At 38.2% G+C, this 21,677-nt stretch overlaps 1 protein-coding gene across 1 annotated transcript in view; it reads right to left on the bottom strand.

The window, feature by feature from the left end:
- Positions 1 to 2,415: 2,415 nt before the first annotated feature.
- LOC122808435 (trypsin-like) overlaps positions 2,416 to 21,677 on the bottom strand; it is a 187,505-nt gene continuing 168,243 nt past the window's right edge. Inside the window, exons 4-5 of the mRNA XM_044079398.1 lie at positions 21,388 to 21,641; positions 2,416 to 2,597 (exon numbers count right to left, since the gene is read on the bottom strand). Coding sequence (XP_043935333.1) covers positions 2,416 to 2,597; positions 21,388 to 21,641 — 436 coding nt within the window. The remainder of the gene's footprint in view (positions 2,598 to 21,387; positions 21,642 to 21,677) is intronic.

Below are 21,677 nucleotides of genomic sequence, written 5' to 3' on the forward strand. Positions count from 1 at the left end.
GTAATTAAACAATTTTGCAAATGTACACAATGAATAAATTAAAATGGATCATTAACACAATTGCTCATTTCCCTGATATACAGTTAGTTTTTAATGTTAGAATATAAATATAGGGGTGCAAAGAATAACCCATACAAGGTGACTCTGCAGACTTGCTTCCATTTTTTTTTTCAGGATTTTCATGTAAATGTTGTTCTGACTGACTTGCCTAGAGTCAAGAATCCCATTCATACATGTCATAAAGCCATAAAGCCGTAATGATGGCCCATGTGACACAGGTTCAGTTAGCACCTTGGGCATGTGAGACACTGGTTGGGAGAGAGGAAGGGAAGGGTGTGGTCCAAGGAGGGGAGTAGCCCTTGGACATTAGTCAGTGAACACAGGGGAGGGGGCAGAAAAAAAGTTTATAAGGCATTAAAAAAACCTTCTTAACAGAATCTGGATGGCAGAGCCCCCCCCCCCCCAAGATGCCCTTAGGTTTCTCAACCAGCCACACAAGTTACAGGTATACCCATTGGGTTAGAAGTAGCTGGTAGACCATGCATGGATGTGGGGCACTGAATAGAAGTACTGTCAGGATGATATGGGGGAACCAAAAAGAGTGTAAACATAAAAATAAAAATAAAGAATTCAAATCATTTAGTTTCATTATTTAAGACTTTTAGCATCTCATTCTGAGCAATAAGGCCTGATTTTTAACTTCTTGTGTACCTCTATCTTAATTTCTTTCTTACAGGTCATAATTACAATTAAATCATAGTTTCAAAAACTGTTCCCTGTTGAAATATGATTTACAAAGCAGAATCCAGAAACACAAAAAAAAAAGAAAATGTTTTTAAGGGGTACACAGGGGACATCTGTGACCTTGTCAAAACCCAAAATGTTGTGATTCTGATGATGGAAAGAAGTATAGCCACACAAAAATACACATAATATATCTATATTTATATACTGATAGATACAGATAAAGATATAGAAGTACCTATCTATATATTTTATATGCAAACACACAAAATATTTAAACCTGCTTTTTTTCAGAGATGCAAACTCTGATGTACCTCCCACAAAGCTGAGGGACATCCCCCAAATTTATGTATTTTAACTCCAAGATCTCCATACCTTGTAGAAAAGGGAAATGAAATAGTAATCTCTGTCTTAATATATGCAAGTCTGGATTTTCAGTCACCCAGACTCCACTTTTCAGGACATGGCATTATGAGTCCCGGCATTGTAAATGGTTACCCTCAAAAATATTTTAGGATCCACAATATTTGGTTGCTCGTTTATGGTTCTCATTCTGCTCTACATTTTAAAATTACCTTTCCCAATCTGTATCATTTTGACACTGCCAGCATACCAGAGCTGGAACACTGGTCTCCTCTGCCATGGAGGAATATAGCTTCTACACCATTTGTCCTACTCCACCAATATAGGCTAAATTCATACTAAACTCTTCCTCACCAAAGAGCTATGGTTAATATCCCTAATGCCCAACTACTGCTGATGACCTTTCATAGCACAAGAAAGGATGTGGTTTACCAGAAGAGCATTTACCCCAGTCCTTTACTACCTACAATCTACAAACTTAGCTCAGATTCAGATAAGATTCAGGCAAGACAAAAGGGCTTAAATCACTAAATGTCATTGCTAGGAATGTTATTGAAGAATTACTAAGATGACCCTTTATTTGTCGTGTGTACTCCTGTTATTCATCAGTATCAATGTTTGGTTCAGGCCTTCCATTTCCAGTCAAAATCCATGTCTGTGGTTACTCCCTACTGAGAAGTGACAGACTACACAAAAGATGCAGAGGTGTGTGTTTCTGGGTAAAGGACTTTCTTCAGACCTCTGAGTTCTTCCTTCAGTTACATGTTTAAGGCTTGTGAGACTCTAGTCTTTTATCCAATTTCTCCTCCAATGAGGAAGAAACCGGTCACTAGCTTCATCTACTTCATGGCATCAGCAAAGTTTACCTTGTGAATTACCCATAAGATCAAGCATAACATAATAGCATTCAGTGATCTCTGTAGTGACTTTGCATGCTGTGAACAGAATACAGTATTTACACTAATTACAACAGTTACATACAAATGTTGTACGAGTGCAGTCTCGTGGTATCTACACTTTACCCAGAGATTCGATGCATCCATGGCAGAGTAAAAGCAGTGGAATTATTGAAGGGGAATTGGTAGGATGTGGGCTGGGATAATGGATTAAATTAAAGAAATCAAGTTTTACAATAGAGTGAGAAGTAAGACTCTGCTTGATTTATGAAGTCCTCTAATGCGACAAAGATGACCCTTCTCTGGTAAACTGCTTTTTACTATCCTAAGAAGCAACTTTACTGTACAAAAGTGCATTTTGTTTGCTGGCATAGCTCCAGATGTGATACCATGATGGTGCATAAAGTGAAACCTAAATTTCTTCCATGTAGTTACTATATCTGCTAATGTTCCATACCTTGCATGAGTCTTTGCCTGCCTCAACAAAACCAGCACATAACATATTGTCAGTATATTCCCCAGGGTAAGCGGCATCACAGTTGCTGTCTTCTAAAATGGTAATGTTAAGGCACTGCAGTAATGGAGGATAACTTTCTGAAAGAAAAAAAAACAGAAGATCTGTACCTCATGCATTAAATAATGTGTCTTACAGCATAATATTTTAACAAAAAAGTTTAGCAATTACTTAAAATTCGTATTAGTAATACATTTCTGTATAAACATAATAATAAAAGACAAAACAATCTTATTTAAGCATTGCTATCAGATGGTTTTGTAGCACTGGTCTCATGTGAAGTCTTTTTTTTTTTTTTTTAATTCCACCAAATGTTCTTACTGATTGGAAACTTGTAGGACAGACAGGCAAACCTTATGTTTTACTGATTTATCCTTTGAATCCTATCCTGTTTCAACCACATTTTTAGATTTGGGGAAATTACAGAAATCTCTCAGCATCACAGTAAATGATTTGTGCCTTATTGTCCTTTAGAGACTGTTATATATTACAGAAAATGACCAAAACATAATCACACAATGCAGTGATATACAGAGTTATGTCAGTTAACCTACATTACCTGGATTACCAATGAGTGATCCTATGAAAACTGCAGCAAGGAGAATGAAGCTCAAGGACGTTTGTTCATGTGACTGTGTGCAAACTATCAGGGGAAGGCTTTTTTGAAAAAATAATATATATATATATATATATATATATATATGGGTGGGAGTTCAGGTCAAAGATTAGCACACACACGTTAAGATGGTATTCCTTCAGTATCCCTTCAAATTAGATGTTAATCTAACATCAACAAGTCTCACAACATGGCAGGGGACTCTCTATTCTCAAACACAACTGGAAAAAACTGGAACCTTCTACCTATTGAACTTACTTCCCTTCCTTCCTTACCACTCTTCAAAAAAAACTTAAAACCTTCCTCAAGACACACTGGCTGAGCCCTTGAAGCAACCCTGACTAATCTATCATTACTGCTACTAATATCTTTACTAGCTGTTTTCTCTCCACTAAATTAATCTTCTGTAGTGCAATGGAAAGCATGTAGTAAGAACCTGGATACTATTTTTTAGCCACTAGCACATGTATATATCTTGCTCTAACTTTGTATATAGTTTTATGATATGTACTGTTAAATGCATAACATATCTTCTATGTCTACTTCTTGTTTTTTTGTAACAATACTTATTGTCAGTCTTGGAGCTTTTCTCCCCAGGCCTCTACTGAAAATGGATATATATCCAGCTAGACTAGCCCGGTCAACAAATGTAAAATAAGTAATAAAATAAATAAAGTCCATTCTTTGAACCATTCAATCGGTGTTTCATGACTGGCTCTAGGAAATCCCAACATTTCAAATGGTTACTGGATATAAAAAAATCTCACTACACGTATCAGAAAAAAAGAAACAGTTCCTTTAAAATAAACAGTCAAGTTATCATATAAAACTTAAACATAATCCACTACATAAAACAGAAATTTCAACAATCCTTTTTTGATTTTTTATATACTTTCATAAAATCACATATCAAACACATACATCATAATGCCTGTTATTGTTTCTTCTCCCCATATTTTCATCTATAACCACTTTTTCTGCCTTTATTTCAGTCATTCCATTTATTATTAAACAAAACTTCACTGCCTCTACCCAACCAAATATGCCAAATATATGCAAATACATATATCACACTAATCTTTTTCACTGCCTTTGTGAAGAACATTAAAAAAATAAACAATCGAATGATTTTATGACTCTCCCGTTCGTGTCCATTTTTTTATTCTTTTACACTCTAATGACACTTGGGCAGCCACAGTGGTGCAGCAGTTAGCATTGCTGCCTCACAGCAAGAGGTTTTCCAGTTCAATCCTTGGCTGGGGTGCCTTCTGTGCGGAGTCTGCATGTCCTCCCTGTGGTCACATGGGCTTCTTCTGGGTGCTCCGGTTTCCTCCCACATCCCAAAGACATGCTGTAGGTGGATTGGACACTCTAAATTGGCCCTAGGAGTGAGTGTGTGTGTGTGTGTGTGTGTGTGTGTCCCTTCTATAGAAGGTTGGCGCCAAGCTGGCAACTTGACACCATAAAACTCCACTGCCAATCATGAGCAGACAGGTGGTCCGCTGTGGTGACCCCTAACCGGGAAAAAGCCGAAAGAAGAAGAAGACACTCTAATAACACTTGCTCACCTATTTCTTCCTTGTTACATTGTAAGATAAACTTTCACATCACTGCTTGTACTTCATAACTGATTTTGTGGGAAGCTAATCAGTTTCCACAAATAAATCTTTACATTCCTTAAACCTAAACCTTTTTTTTTCTACTTGTAAAAGTTTCTTCGATTTCACTTTCTGTTCTTTGCAAAGGGTTAGTTTTTTAACATTTATCCACGATGTTGTCATACCAACTTTCCTATCTTTTGTCACTTGTGTTACATGACTGTTTCATTCTTTGGCTAATCCTTCATTTTTTTTCTATCTTTTTTACACTTCCTGGATTTTATTGACCTGGAAATATGTTTATATTTAAAATTTTATATTTTAAGTTACAACATCTTTATTTTCTATAACACTAAAAAAAAAAAAAAAAAAAAAAAAAAGTGCTATGAATTAAACCCAACCCCATCTGTCTTTTGTAAAATGCATACTATACCTCTTCTTAAAAGATTTAGTCTAGAACACCATACTGCATGAAAAATAACTAAGAGCCTTTTTAAGCCTTCCTGGAAACAAATTCTACCTAAATCGCCGAGCTTTTCTGATTACTGAATGTAGTGAGTGTTTTTTTTTTTCTAAAAAATTAAGTTATATGATTCCATACTACAAGAAAATCATTTACTTCTTGTATTACACCATTCCATTGTTTTAGTAGGTTCTATCACCTATCACCAAATTTAATGTTTAACACTTCAGTATGATCCCAGTAAAATATATGCCACCTATTTTCTTTACTTTGCCAAAATATTTATCGTTTTTTCTATTTAAGTCTAATCCAATCATCCTCATCAAAAAAAAAACTCCTTCATGGCAGCACTTACCCATACCTCATTTTAACTGTAACAGTATCATCCTATCTTACTAGCCCTATTGGTTATGGTTGAGTCAATGCAATTGTTGAGGTGTTTTCATAAAGCATTTGTGCAGAACTTGGCATAGTTCCCAGTTCCATCTGAGGGAGGAGGTGCAATAAAGCTGTTTATACCATCCCATAAGAGGTTATAATCTGCTTTGGAGAAGATTTTTAGTTTAGTTTGTGCTACAGGGGGGTCAGGTGTGATAGTAACTTCGAATGGGACTGATTTATTGTCAGATCTCACCAGGGAAGCCCTCATAATGAGGGTGCTACAGTGGTCCCCCATATTGGTAAGCACCAGATCCAGGATGTTGGCACCCCTTGTGGGGGTGTCAATGTGGTCTAGGGCACTGGAGTTAATGAAGTCGAGGAACCTTTGGGCGAGTGAGTTTGAGCATGAGTAATTTCCCCAGTCAATGGATGGGTAGTTAAAGTCACCCATAACTATGGTGTTCGGATGAATCTTTATAGACTCAAGTAGATCCAAATAGGAAGAGTGGGTGTTCTGGTTCATGGAGGGGGTCCTGTAGCTGGCAATATCTTAAATAGGTGTCCTTCCAACAGTTAATTGCAGCTGAAGTATCTCCAGGGAGTCATGCTGTCTAACCAATCTGAAGGTGTATTTATCTGTAATGAATGTTGATACACTGCCTCTTTAGTTTTCATGCCTTCAGTTTGTGGTCTGAATGTGTGTAAGGAGATGTAGCCTAATATGGCTGGCCTGCTCTCCACAGCCTTCAACCAGGTCTCTGTGACTGCACAAATGTCCATGTCTTCCTTCAGATTATTCTTAGATGGAGTTCTTACATCGGGAATTTTGTCCTTGAGACACTACCTAAAAAAAGGCACTATGGGGGTGTCAAGAGCCTTGGCAAGTAGCTGAAATTCCAGGGGTGACAAATGAAGACTATCTCTGACAAAGTATTGAGGTCTGTTGATCATGTCATCCCAGGCTGACAGATACTGTATCCCCTTGGAATGAAACCACAAACTAAGCTAATTTTTGAAGTCAATCATTTTCTGTTTTTATTGAGGCATCATCCTAGGTGAAGGTAAAATGCTGCTTGAGGTTAGGGGCATACCAGCCTGAGACACATAGTCCGAGAGCTCAACCATGCCTCTCTCCATATAGTCCAGAGAGGTACGACTCCAGTCATTCACACCAACATGCACTATGACAGAGTCATAACAGTACCTGTTGTTGAGAGACTTGAGTGCGTGTGTGATATGGTGGATCCTGGAACCTGACGGACAGCTGACCGTGACCACCTCCACATCTAGCCTGGTGAGAGGGACATCTGTGTGTCTCACAATGGAATCACTTTTGAATAATGTTTGGCTTTGTGTTCTGCCTCCTTTTCTGGATTAAAATTTCAGTGATGTGAACTTTCATTTAAGTAAGGTTTCAGTGTTTTAGTCTTGGTTAAGTATGATCGGATTAAATTGATTTTCGGTCTATTCAAGTAGACCCAGATACATATCAGATGCATATGTATAGATATAGATATAGATATAGATATAGATATAGATATAGATACAGATACAGATACAGCTATAGATACAGCTATAGATATAGATATAGATATAGATACAGATACAGCTAAATATATATATATATATATATATATATATATATATATATATATATATAGATAGATATAGATATAGACATAGATATAGATATATCCCTACAAACAAAAACAAAACCACATTTCCAAAGACGACTTGCGAACTGCAAATACAAATAACCAAACAGTCCACTCCAGTAAGTAACTCCAAAAAGATGGTTTGTTAGTTAGCTGTTATAAACTAGGGTGCATGAGTGATATTAATAGAGCATACAGCAAAATTGATGAGATGTTGTTAGAGTTGCTAAACAAAAGTTTTCTTTCAGAGGAAACAATCATTGCGTGTTTGGTTTCAAACACAGTAATTTCTGTATTTTTTGGAATTCTCAAGGTATGTAAAAATGAAAGAGACCCTCCTTTTAGACCAATAGTGTCATCTGCAAGGTCAAAAAAAGAAGGGCTGGCCATTCTGGCAGGCAAAAAGTTGAACCCGTTAATGAAACATATTCTTTTATATAAGAGATACATTTGATTTTGTTGGCCAGTTAAAAGGACTTGCAGTTAGTTACAAAGGAAATTCAGTTAGTTACATTGGATGTGTGAATTTTGTACTCATTAGTTCTACAAGATAAAGGAATAGCATGGATAATATCTTTAATTCAAGAAAAAGCTGACCTATCTGGTAATGTGTTTTTAAAGGGCAAATTGCTTGAACTGGTTCTTGAAAATAATTGATTTCCTTTTAACAAAAAAAAAAATATTACAAACAGGTTTCTAGTGTGGCTATGGGGGTAGTTATGGCTGCCAGTTATACAAATCTTTTCGTGGCCAGATGAGGAGATTATTGTGCGTTATCAGTCAGCCTTTATGCAGCACATTACTAGCTACAGGCAAGATATTGATGATTTCTTCCTTTTGTGGTCAGGGAGCTTACAGAAGCTTGGTGATTTTCTAAATTATGTAAACAGAGCCACTCAGTTTATACTATTCACAGGAAGTAGTCCAGTATTTGGACACAGAAATTTTCAAGAGACCTCACACAAGAAGCTTAAGTAAAATGGTTTACAAAAAGCAAGCCAGTGGGAATTCCTGTGTTTACTATAGTAGTCCACATCCAAAGGCCTAAAACTAAACATAGTTAGAAGCTGGATGATTAAGGTCTTAAGCCTGACCTGCAAAGAAACAGATTTTTGAACAAAAGGAAAACTCCACCTTAGAACTCAAAATACATATTTTTTTCATTGTATCTCTGTTTTTCAGCTATTTTAATGCCTCAAAATCACTCCAAGTGCTTCTTTTACAATTTTAATGTGTTTCTCTCAAAATGGTGGATGATGGGGCCTGCCTTGGTAACGTGATCTTATTTTCTTGCTTTCCTTCCTTCTTCCCAGAATACATTTCAAGTCCTCTTTATATGACTCATGCCAGACATAAAAAAACGGTGCTGTTTTCTCATGCCATTAAACTACAATGGCAGGACTGTGAAGCACTGTCATCTAAACACACCTTCTGTAAAAGAGCTGCTTTTCTGTTAACCTGACTGAGCCTCATTTATCTGTCTGCCAGATCTTGTTCTATGCTATAAATAGCTGTCAACTACTTGCAGGAAATAAAGCAGATAAAAACAGTTTTTTGTTAGAGGAGTCTTTTGTAGTCCTAACAAACTTGATAAATTATCCCCCATACTCTCATGCTGAAGTGTAAAAACTCTCACTGCAGTAAATAATCCTTGCTGTACATTTACAAGTGACAAGAAGTAGGACTCTAAACTTAGTTTGTTTGCTACTTCCCAATGCCTTCAGTGGGAGGAGTTTTCTCTCTCATGAATGATGCAGACAAAATGTGTTTTACTAGTTCCTCAATTATTTCTGTCATGTTCCCCCTTCTTTTTCTATTTCGTATTTATTTATACTTTGGTAACCAAGACTTAAAATGTGCTTTACCAGTTCCTCAATTATTTCTGTCATGTTCCCCCTCCTTTTTTCTATTTCATATTTATTTATACTTTGGTAACCAGGAAATTGAACTGGTCCAAGGACCCTTTTCAGCCACAACATAAGCTACACTGGTAAAGATAATAGTAGTTATTAAATTATTAAATGCACTTATCAATACAAAGAAAAATATATCGACAGAAAGACATTGACCAAGATTGCACGTGGAACACATAGTCAATGTGTGACAATGATCAAGTAAATAATTGAGCAACATTTTGTATACATTAATAATGCTTACCTATACTATGTTATTTATTATAAATAAGTAATTGTATGCATAGATATTGCACACGCGCGCGCACACACACACACGTATACATATATATACATATATATATATATATATATATATATATATATATATATATATATATATATATATAGTGTGTGTGTGTGTGTGTGTGTGTGTGTGTGTGTGTGTGTGTGTGTGTGTGCATTTAAACACAGTTAAGTAGTTCTGATTTCCCTTTCTTAGTGTTTTTAATGCAAGGGCACATAGTAAATGTATGTTAAAGTAAATTCAGATGTATATTATGGTTGCTCTCTGACAATGCAAGGACTGACTCAAAGTCAATGGGAATCTCTTACAATGGATCTGCATGTAACAAGATATGTACCTCCCCCCTGGGATGATGTCACACAAAGCATAAAAGATCTTTTTATGAACAGTATCAGTGCACCTAGTTGATAGGGTTGCCACCTGACTCTCTTGCTGCAATTCGGGCCTGGGGGAGGGGGGGCTTGAAAATGATAAATGCATTTATACTTTACAAGAAAAAATATTTACTGACTTTTCTCTAAATGTCACAGAAATCTTTGCTACTACTCAAGTTATCTTAACACAAACTATTATAAATAACATTTAAAGCTTAGACTTTCAATACTGTGTTGGTTGCTGCTTCTGTAAATTTGTCAGAAGAGTTGACAATCGCCTTTAAAGGAGAGCTCCATCCTTTCATACAGTTTAACTCAATCGTTAGGTTTATTTTCTCCCTACAATATGGTTCCAGCATTGTGTATGTACCAGAAACTTGCTTGTAGTTTTTAAAACTTTTATTTCCTTACATTGGAGTCAAAGGAAGGGAAAGCCCACCTACTTTTTTTTAACTCAACTTCTCACATACTTTGCAAAGAAATTTGTCTCCACATGCATGACATATCATAGACAGTTAAATCTGTAGTTTACCCTGTCAGGTATTGCTGTCAATCTTAGATGGGTAATTGATCCTGCTAATGTCAGGAACTGCTACAGCAGGTGATATAAAAAAAGACATTTGATCTTATTTCCACTGTTTTTATTACAGAGGGGAGGAGAACTTAACACTCCCCTTTCATAGCTGTTTTTATTACAGAGGGGGGGGGGGACTTGGTTACTGTGAGGTTAAAGTTAATGAAATTGTACAACAAGTGAAAAGAGAGGGCAGGGAAATTTAACCCCATATTAATAGGGGGTGAAGTTGAAAGGTAACCAACTTGTCAATGCTTAGTAGTTGATTGTCATAAACACATCAGAACCTTACGGATGGAGATACACTTTAGTGCAGGCAATTTGACTATTAAAGGGATTACAAGAAACAATTGGATGATTCTGAAAAAGAAATGCAACAATCTCTGAGGTTTGGATGAGAACCCTTACTTTTATAACATCAAGGATGACAACTTAAAAGGTTTATTGGAAAGGAATAAACATGGGGGGGGGGGTGGCACAGAAAAAGAAGGGAACAAATGCCTGTATTTTATGTGGCACTTGCAAGTTCATTACTAATAGACCATATTATTGTGGTGAGAAAACAGGAAAACATACTGCACTAAAGAACATTTTAATTCTGGTAGAAAGAATGTCATTGATGTTGCTACCTGCATCCCCTGTAATGCTTTTTAAGTTGCTAAAATGGGATAAAAACTTCAGCAAAGGATACAAAACAATGCACATACTATAAAAAGTAAATATAGTTACAATGCATTATATATACATTTCATATTATGTACAAAGATTAAGAAATTTGTGTTTTGTGTGATGAAGAGTATAAGTACTTCTGAAACAAGAGGGGGTGTTAAATTATTACTTGACAGGAGAAAACTTTTCTGGCAACTTGAGTTGGCAGCTAACATCCCCCCTGGCTTGAATGATTTTATTAGTAACAAGCCAAAACTGAAAAATAGGACACTGAAGTAACAATATTTCCATTTTATGCTCTGAATATTCTCCGGTGTAGTTGTTAAGACATTAGCCTTAAGAACAAAAGATCTGATGTCAACTCCTTACATTAACTTGAACTTTACTGCTATGTTTTTTTATGTCAATTTTTACAAATATATTTTTAACATATTAAGTTGTAGGAAGTGGATGCTTATGAGCTGGAATGCGTGTTGATTGGTGTAAGCTGAACACATGATTCTCAACACACTTCATTTAAACATACTTATATTTTAAATGTCTATTAGTCTGATGAAGTCCATTAGGAGCGAAAGGACAAAAGTCCTACCTAATAAACCATCTATTTTGGGAGTGGACAATTTGGTTGTTTTATATATCTATAGCTGTATCTCACTCTCTCTCTCTCTGTATATATATATATATATATATATATATATATATATATGTATAGATAGATATACATATATAAATCTATAGATATAGATAGATGGACACACACACACACACACACACACACACACACACACACACACACACACACACACACACACACACACACACACACACACACACACACACACACACACACACACACACAAAATTACACCAAAATTAGTTGTGTTCCTTTGACTGAAATCTGTTTTGTTGACACCCTTTGGTCAACTAAGGAATTATAAGACTACCCAAATAGTAACTATAGCAGACCATCAGTGGATCATTGTGATTAAAGCTAAATAATTACAATAAAAACAGTTAAATACTTGTACAATTGAAAGCTTTGGTGTAGCCATTCATTAACTAAGGTATGGCATAAAAATTAAGGATGCATCATTTCTTCCATATAAGAATGCCAAAATATCCGAGCTTCAAACATAATCAATAAGTCTGCAGGGAGATGCAAGCTGTTTATGTTAGAAACTGCAAGTATCTGAATGCAGAATATCAGTAAGTGCTCAATGGTTTACTATCGTTAGTGCAAAAGACAAAACGCATTCCATTCGCACTATTGAAAGAAACCACCAAACCCAGAATTCTGGTGGCTTCACAATGTCGACCCAAATGATCAGCACATTTGGGTCAACATTGTCATTGAAAAATATCATATGATATCCATATAGGCGCTGATGTATATCAAACTCCTATACAAAATATCAAGTTTTTGAAGGGGGACAAGCCTCTATGCAGCCCCCACACCCCCTGCTAAAAATTTATTCCAACTCTGAGAACGCACCACAGTGGAGATTTGGATGAAATTCCAATCCCCACTGTACTGCAATCTCCATACAGTTAGTAGAAAACACTTATACGAATGCACTACTGCATTTGCATAAGTGTGTTTGACTATCCTGTACAGTTCACATTTTGTGAACGACAATCTGATTTTCTGCAGCATACGTGCCGGCAGATTGTCATTTGCACTAATGATAGTAAACTATTCTCAACTCCTTTTGATGTAAGATGTGGGTAGATAGTATGGAAAGACTATTATGTTGGAGGGAAGGTCGCAGTTTAACCCTTGATATAATAAATCATTATCTGGCTACTCTGAATGGGAGGTGGCAGTTCACAATTTGCAGTTTGGTATGCACTTCCAAAGCACAGCTTATTTGGCTACAGAACTAGATTTAGCACTGGTTGCAAATGATTTATGCTTTCTGTTTTTTATTTTATTTTATCTGTTTCTAAATCAGGTAAGCTCACTGGACAACATCTCCATTTTCTGGGACAATTCAGGAGCTCTGTCTGGTTAAGTGAGCTGCACAGCGACACACAGTAGGCATGTGGAGGTAGAAGAAATCAAATCTTGTACCCTTGGCCACAGGAGGCAGTTCATTAACAGCTCAACTTAATCCTCTGCAATAAATGACAGACATTCATTGTCAATGAAACTAATAATCAGGTCACTGATTTAATATGGTCATTTAACACTATTTGTAACTCACAAATAGTCTGATGGGTTTAAAGTGCTAACATACTTGTAATCTGCTCTACTTTAATGGAGCATTTTGATTTTGATTACCATAACAGATGATCAACTTTCTACTCTGCCATGGGTTTAGTACCAGTTAGACAATGAACTTAAGATAGACCACCTCCTGGAGCACATTGTTGGTTAAGAAGTCCAATTACTAGTGTGTTGGAAGTTTGTGTCACTACACACTGAAATGACTTGAGAACAAACAACCAGAAATATAAATGGTGATTGCTGGAAGAATGCAGATCAGGAAAATTTCTTAAACTGTTGCATGCTTTCGGCTTTACCTTCCAGTGTGTCATATTGCTCTGCCTTTCTGTCTGTTTAATTATACAAAGCATACCCAGTGATAGTGGACAGTGAGTTTAACATTCTAATGCCATTACCTCTACAAGGTGTGAAATTGCACTTTCCCACTTTAAGTTCAGACTTGTGCATTGATCCTCCCCCCCCATGAGAGTGCACATTTCACCTCAGAACATTTTAAGTGCTATCATTTTGCACTCTCCGTTATGATTGTTGAAAGTCTCCATATTTATTTATTAACATTTGCTGCCCAGAAAAGCCAAACCTGAAAGTCCTGATTTTCCCTGGAGTCCACAATAAAATGCAGAAATATTAAAATACTTAGTTTCTGAGATATGATTGCTAAGGTACTGGTAATTGTTATTTATGAAAACAGAGATGACTTATCACAGCCATAGGTAGATAACTGCAGCCAAATCTGAAGAAAAAATCAGTAAACTATATGCAAAAGATTGAAGGCTTGACCATTGATTTTGTTCATAGATTTAATGTCTTTTGACATGATTTGGATGGGATTCTTAAATATACTTTACAGTATTTTTGCAGAATTTTCTAATTTTTGCTTATTTTGGTCGGTTTTATTATCTGCGCTTATCGCAAAGCTTAAAAAGTAGACTAGCTACTTATTTCGCTGTATTTCTGCCTGTAAGTCATTTTCCAGTTGTTCACTTGCCTTGCTTTATTTAAAAAGTTTACATTTTCAAATTTCTAATTTTGCAAAATTTTAATTGCGTTTACTGTTCTGGGCTATACACTCAAGTGCATTAGCCTTTCTGTGCTTATTTACTGTATAACTGCATTGTTTAGCCTGATTTAACAAAAAAAAACTATCTTGTTTGTTAATTTCCCACCTTTTCTAACTAGAATAGTGCAGTTTCCAGACTTTGCTGGTTTCAGGACTTTAGTTTCAGTGTTCAGAGCTATCCAGACCTTGCTGTGGTAGAGGGAGGTCCTACTGCTTACCAGTGAGAGTGGGAGCATTGTACTGCCTATCTAACACTAGAGGATTGGTTTCCAGCTCTGAAATTGCAATTTTATTGGCCAATTTGGGATGATTTATATCCCTTTCAACTTTCTGGCATAAATACATGTGTTTGTGCATATTTGCGCACTGCGGGGCTAAGGTTAAACTATTCCCAGTGCCAGAAAGTCTGTTCTTCGAATTTTCCCTTAGAACTAGCTAGTTTATCAGTGGTAGCACTATAATCTGTATACCTGTGACTAGCACTTGCTCTAAAACTCACTAAAAAGCACCAGGAAGCCTTAATTTGTTACAAGCACTCACCTCTCCTTGGTAATAAGGAGAAAATAGTTGTAGGCACTAGACAGCCTACAATTGCAAGTACCTTGTCAAAAAGTAAGGCAAAACAGCTCTTGTACTACACAAAGAAAGCACCTAACCTGACATGTCCAAGGGTCAGCTTCTTGTGATTTCTCTTGTCCACCTGGTGAATCTGGGCATCCTGGGGCAACTCAGCAATTGCCTCATGTACACAGACAACCTTCTCCTCCTACCACCAAACACTACAACCTGTGAGAGATGCACTTACATAGCCAAAATGGAAGCAAAGCTCTTTCCAGCCAAAATTGTGCTAGACATTCAAGAGGAGAAGGTTAACACCCACACAGCACCTTAAACAACACATAGTCCTTCAAAATCCACACCACCAAAACCCACACATAGCAACACAAAACCTACATATGTGGAGGCTTTTAACATTAACCTGTCCAAGCAACAAGGACCTCCAAAGCTGAAACACAAACAAACACCACCCCCAAAAACAACCAAAGCATCACATAGCTCACAACACCAGTGCACCACCCAACAGCAGCCCCTAAGGCAAGACAACATACCCAACACTTTAGTCATAGTTGACTCTATAGTCAGGCACACTGATGCCCCACTCACCAGGCTGAACAAGTAGAAAATTACACTTAGTTGCCTGTCATGTGCCATGATCCTCCACATAATGAATACACTCAAGTCACGCCACAACAGGTATAAATATGACTGTCATTGTCCATGTTGGAGTGAATGACTTGAGACGTACCTCTCTGGGCTATATGAAAAGAGACATGGAAGAGCTCTCGGATCATGTAGCCCAGGAAGGTATGACCCTAGCCCTGAGTAGCATCCTGCCATCGCCAGAATGATACCACAGTATAAGGACAAAATGATTGGCTTTAATAATTGGCTAAGCTTCTGGTGTCATTTAAAGGGAATCCAGTATCTGTCTGCCTGGGATGACATGATCAACAAACCACAATGCTTTGCAAGAGATGGTTTGCACCTGTCGACCCTGTAATTCCGGTTACTGGCTAAGGCTCTTGCCACCCCTGTAGTGGCTTTTTTAGGCAAGGTTCAAAGGACAAAACTACCACTGTAATGGGTACAAGCAAGCAAAATCTGAAGATAATGCTACTCAATGCTAGAAGTCTAAACCTCAAGATGCACTCTTGCGAGGCTCTCCTAAAAATGAAGAACATCGATATCTGTGCAGTAACTGATACCTGGTTTAATGCTCCAGAGAGCAGCACTGCAATACCAGGCTACAACTCTTACCACACTTTTTGGCCACCAAACCAGGAACGAAACACTAAAGATGGAGGAGTGTTCATATTCACCAAGTATATTCACACCTCTAGGCTAGTTGCCCAACACAATGTATCTGAAATTCTCCAGGTGCAACTAACACTAGGTAAGACTGCAATACAAATTGTAGCTTGCTACAGATCCCCTACCATGCCCCAAGATTCTCACTACACCTTTCTAAACATACTGGAAAATATTAAGATACAATCAAACACCCTAATACTAGGTGATTTCAACTACCCTGCCATTATCTGGGAAAACTACTCCTGTACCAACACCTTTGCTCAACGGTTCTTGGAATTCATAAATTCCATTGCCCTGGAGTAACTAATTCATAGTCCCACCAGGGGTACCAATATTCTAGACCTGGTCATTACCAACATGGGAGATTGATGCTCTTCACCAGTGGTCACCCCCTCGTTGGTCACATCAAACCATAAGCTAATCACCCTTGACATCCACATCCCACCCCCACCCCCCTTTAAGGAAGCCTCTGTAAAAAAACTTCTCCAAAGCCAACTTTATGCTTCTCAAATCAGAAGTAACAAACTTTATGACACCCATGTAGATGTGCACTGGAAGTTCAACTGCTGAATCCTACACTAAGGTGCTGTACAAGCACATTCACTAGTGCATAGACGGAGCCATCCCAAATAGAACCAAGACACTGTCCTCTAAAAAAAAAGAAGCCAATCGCCCCTGCTATAAACAAGCTGTACAACAGAAAGAAGAAACTGTTGCAGAAAAGAGGAAGAACCCAGGGTTCAAAAAACTCCCTCACTAGCCTCAGTAGAAAGCTGAGATTCCTCATAAAATCTTCCAAAGCTAGTTACAAATAAAATTGCCAAAGATTTCGAAGACAACCACAAGGCATTCTATATTAATATCAATGATCTAAATGGCAATACTCAGATCTGCTCTGAGCTACAGCAGAATGGCACTAGATATACTGATCCTAAGGATATTGCCAATATCCTGGTAGATAGATTCAGTGCCAACTTCATCCCCCTCTCACCCCCTAAAGGGCCCATCTCAATACTGAAAGAATGCCAAATTCCGGTAATCACAGTAACTCAGGTAAAAATTGCACTCTCCAAAGCCAAGAATACAGCATCCATGGGACCAGATGACATCCCAGCCTGTATACTGCATGTACCAAAAAATGAGCTGGCACCTCACCTATGTGTCATGTTTAATCATAGCCTCACCTCAGGCTTTGTGCCCACAGAGTGGTGCACAGCTACAGTCATCCCACTCCACAAGGGGGGATCCACTTTGGATCCCGGGAACAGCCATCCCATCAGTCTGGCAAGCCTGATCTGCAAGGCCATGGAACGTATTATTATTATGGAACTTATAAACAAAGACATTGGCAACCTTCAAACACTGGACCCCACCCAGTTTGGGTTCATGAAGGGCTGATTTTTGCCTCCTGAACCTGATCGACTTCTTTGAATCTGTCTCCAGAGCCATGGACGAGGGTAAGGTGGTTCACACAGCCTTCTTGGACCATGCCAAGGCTTTCAACACTATCCCCCACTCTGGAATCATAGATAAACTTACTAAGCTGGGCATTAATCCCTACATCACTCGATGGGTTGCAAACTGGCTTACTGACAGAACACACACTGTAAAAGTAGCTGACTCCAAATCCAGCTCCAGATACGTGCCAAGTGGTGTACCTCAGGGTTCTGTCCTGGGACCACTCTTGTTTGGCATCTACTTCTCTGAAGTACAGGCCAACACTAAGGGACTCTGGCTTACAAAGTTTGCAGATGACTGTAAGCTGGGAGCCATTACTGAATCCACAAATAAAGTGGATATACAACAAAAGGGCCTTACTGAAACAGATGCTTGGTGCCAGAGCCATGGACTCAAGCTAAATCCCAAAAAATGTATAGTTGTCCCCTTTGGGAAAAAAAATATACCTGTGGACTATCACATAGGTGGCAGTACACTAAACAACGAAAGTTTGATAAGACACCTAGGGACACAGGTGGACAGTGGTCTCACCTTTGATAACCACATAGCCATAACAGTTAGAAAATCCTTCTACGTGGCACACCTCATCACTAAGGGCTTTTCATCCAGAAAAAAAGGAGGTCATTGTCCATCTTACTCATCCCTCATTAGACCCATTATAGAATACAATGCCCTGTTTGGTATGTACCTCACAAGACATCTGCAACAACTAGAAAGGCCGCAGAAATACCTCACAAAAAGAATCACAGGCCTGAAGCAGATGCCTTATGCTGATCATCTAAAGAAACTCCAGATATACCCTGTCGCATATTGCCTACTCAGAGGTGATCTCTGCCTAACATACAAGGCCATGACAAACCCAGAGTTGGTGGACATGCTACACTTAAAGAAATCCCAATCCCTCCAAGCCACATACTCCAGGGATCTTAACCTTGTCATCATGAGGAATAGAACATGCTGAAGTGATAGGCTCCTGACACAGAGACTCCCATACTCTGGAATAAGCTGCCCATACATGTCAGGCAGAGGGCCTCAATGGCCCTCTTCAAGAGGAACATTGAAGATTGGATGGGAGATAGGAAATTCACCCCGGGGATCACATCAGTAGCCCTCCTAGACAGGGGTCCAGGAAAGTAAATATTTATGGGAAGCAATAGCCAGGGAATCATTATGGATAGGCTTGTATAGGCCCTAGGGCCGATAGCCTAGTACCTACCTATGGACCTATGAACCTATGAATACTCCAGTGCATGGTCCAAACCACATACCAACTTGAGAATTCACAAATGGATCCAGGTGTATTCAGGTAAGAATATACATAACTACATAGACTTCTTAGGGGAGACCTATGTCTGGCCTACAGAGCACCCAAGACCCAAACTTAATGAACTTACTGCATATCTGTAAATCAAATGGGTCTAGGGCTACCCATTCCAAGAACTTAAATATGGCCTGTGACTTAAATAGGACATGCTGGAGGGTACAGATTTATCTCCCAGTGACTGCCACATCTTTGGAACAGGCTACCAGTTAATGTGAAACAGAGCACCTCTATAACACTGTTCAAGAGGAACCTAGATGAGTGTATAGGGCACAGTAAATTCTTACTGGGTATATCACGCACAACCCTCCTGGACAAGGGTAGTCATCACTAAATGCAATCTTGGGTATTGACTAGTACCTCTATGGTATTACATTGGGTTGAAACAGACAGGCTTAAAATGACCTCTGGGTTGATAACCTAGTAATCTCCTATGATCCTATGATCATATATGGTAAGAATATAAATAACTACATACTTGGAAGAGTCCATGCATGGTGCTGTTATGCAAATGATATTTCAAAGTATTCCAAAGTATAGCCTGTGTTTCACAAACACTTGCACTGTGAACTATGCTCAAACAACAAAAATAATTCAGTATCATCCAGCTATGGGCAAACAGCACAAACATTCTCCACCTGACACTCAATGACCAAGTAATTGTGTTATGTTGCAAACATAAATGACCACCTTTATCACCATTACTTTCTCTTACAGCAAACCTATACTTTGGAAGACAGAAGAAGAAATTAAAATTAAGGCATGGGGAAGGCAGAGGAGGCCTTCCCAAACATGACCATGTGCTGTGAAATATGTGACAAGGTTGATGTAAGGTTACATTCAATTCCAGGGAGAGCTGTTGTTTACGTATATACATCTTAAGTCACACTATGCCAAAACAGCTTTGTTACTCAGTCCAGGTAGGGGAGCCAGATTAGAATTCCCAGTGGAGGCCTCTGTATGACAGCAAAGGCACAGTTATTTATTTATTACATGTACAGCTTTTGCTTTATGACCCAGCCCTTAGCTTTCATGGATTCTGCTCTGCAATCAGTTTTCTATTTAATTTAGACTGTTGAAGAACCCGAGGCAGCGTGCTTACCATTTTATCGGAAAAAGGGAACCTGCCAAATAATGATCTCTTATATTTCTAGGTGTGAAACTAGGTCCTTAGTTAAGAATATGCAAAGTACCTTCACCATATTTTGCTAAAGACTTACCTCTCTATGCAAATTTACTGAGACCATTGGCTGTTATTATGACTTATTTCTTCTTCTGTTTCATTTTCTGCACTGCCCCATTAACAGCTAACCTCTAACTCCCACCCCACTACCCAATACTGCATACACTCTTTCACTCGTGTAAGCCCACTTCTGAGGGTTATAATGAAAAGCAATGGAGATGACGAGAATACATACATTGCGGACAATGTATTTATTTGTTATACATGAAGTCCTCAAACACTGATTGCATTCATTCTGCCATATACACGCTCATGCTTAGAATAACAGACAGTAACAGTTTTTGAGATGTTCTCTGGGTCCTTGCCTGGGAATAGGCAAGCAGTGATTAAACATTACCCATCCACATCTGATTACAGCTAGAGCACCACACAGAGCTTACAAGCAAGGATGGGTATGCCTATCCTCAGGACAAGATGGGAAATAGCTAGCCACACACTGACATAATGTGTCAGGGGAAGGAGGGGATGCACATTCAAAGCCTGGGGGTGAGATTTAGGCTCAGCAAGCTGTGGATATTTTGGGAAGGCATTATTTGCCTCCACAGTGTTCTGAACTGCATGTACTCCTGTCAAGGACTGGGGTTAGGACCATGAAAACACCCCCATTGTTTGGATGCTGGGGAGGGCACAAAGCAGACACACAGCTGCATGAGTGATAGTCCCCTCCAGACAGCTGTTTCCCCTGATACTGGATGAAATATCTGGTATTAAAAGCAAATGTACCACATTAAATTTGTGGGTGTCTTGATAGTCAGAAGGCATATGGGTAAAAAATGGCCTTCCACATGAAAAAGAACAAGCCACTTGCTATTTACCCTTCTAGTCTGTTATTGCAGTCATATGAGAATCATACATGAAGGCAGGTGCAGGTTCCAGCTATTTATCAACTAATATTGCATATGCTTAATTCCTCAAGGACTATAATACAACAGCAATATAATTTAAACAGTTGCTTTAGCCAGATGTATACAAGTTTTACAAGCATACTGTATCTTGATTTGTTTAATTATATGTCCTTGGACAAAAGAGAAGGATTTTTTCTTTTACAACTCAAGCAAACATTAAAAAAAATCTAATAAATAAACAAAACTGCTGATATTAAAAATAACACAAGATACTGAATTTATGATATACTTCAAACATTTGTCATAACTACACACCTCCTGGGCTTATAGTGGTTCCCCAACCTGAAACCAGACATTCTGTTCCAACAGACACACAGGTGCTAGGCAGTGCAATTGGTTGTGCGGACTCAGACAAGACAGCTGGACTAGCTAGCTTAATCATCATTAGGTCATTCTCCAGTCCCCATTTATCATAGTTTGGATGTATGATCTGCTTAGCCGCCCTGATATTTTGTTCACCTTCTTCTACTGTTTCAATGTTATGCTTTCCTATTCGAATTTGAAGAGACCTGTGGCATTGAAAAAGTTTAAAAAAAAGAAAAAAA

The sequence above is a fragment of the Protopterus annectens genome, chromosome 8.part0, assembly GCF_019279795.1.
Source record: "Protopterus annectens isolate FY-2018-M chromosome 8.part0, PAN1.0, whole genome shotgun sequence".
Classification (NCBI taxonomy): Eukaryota; Metazoa; Chordata; order Ceratodontiformes; family Protopteridae; genus Protopterus; species Protopterus annectens.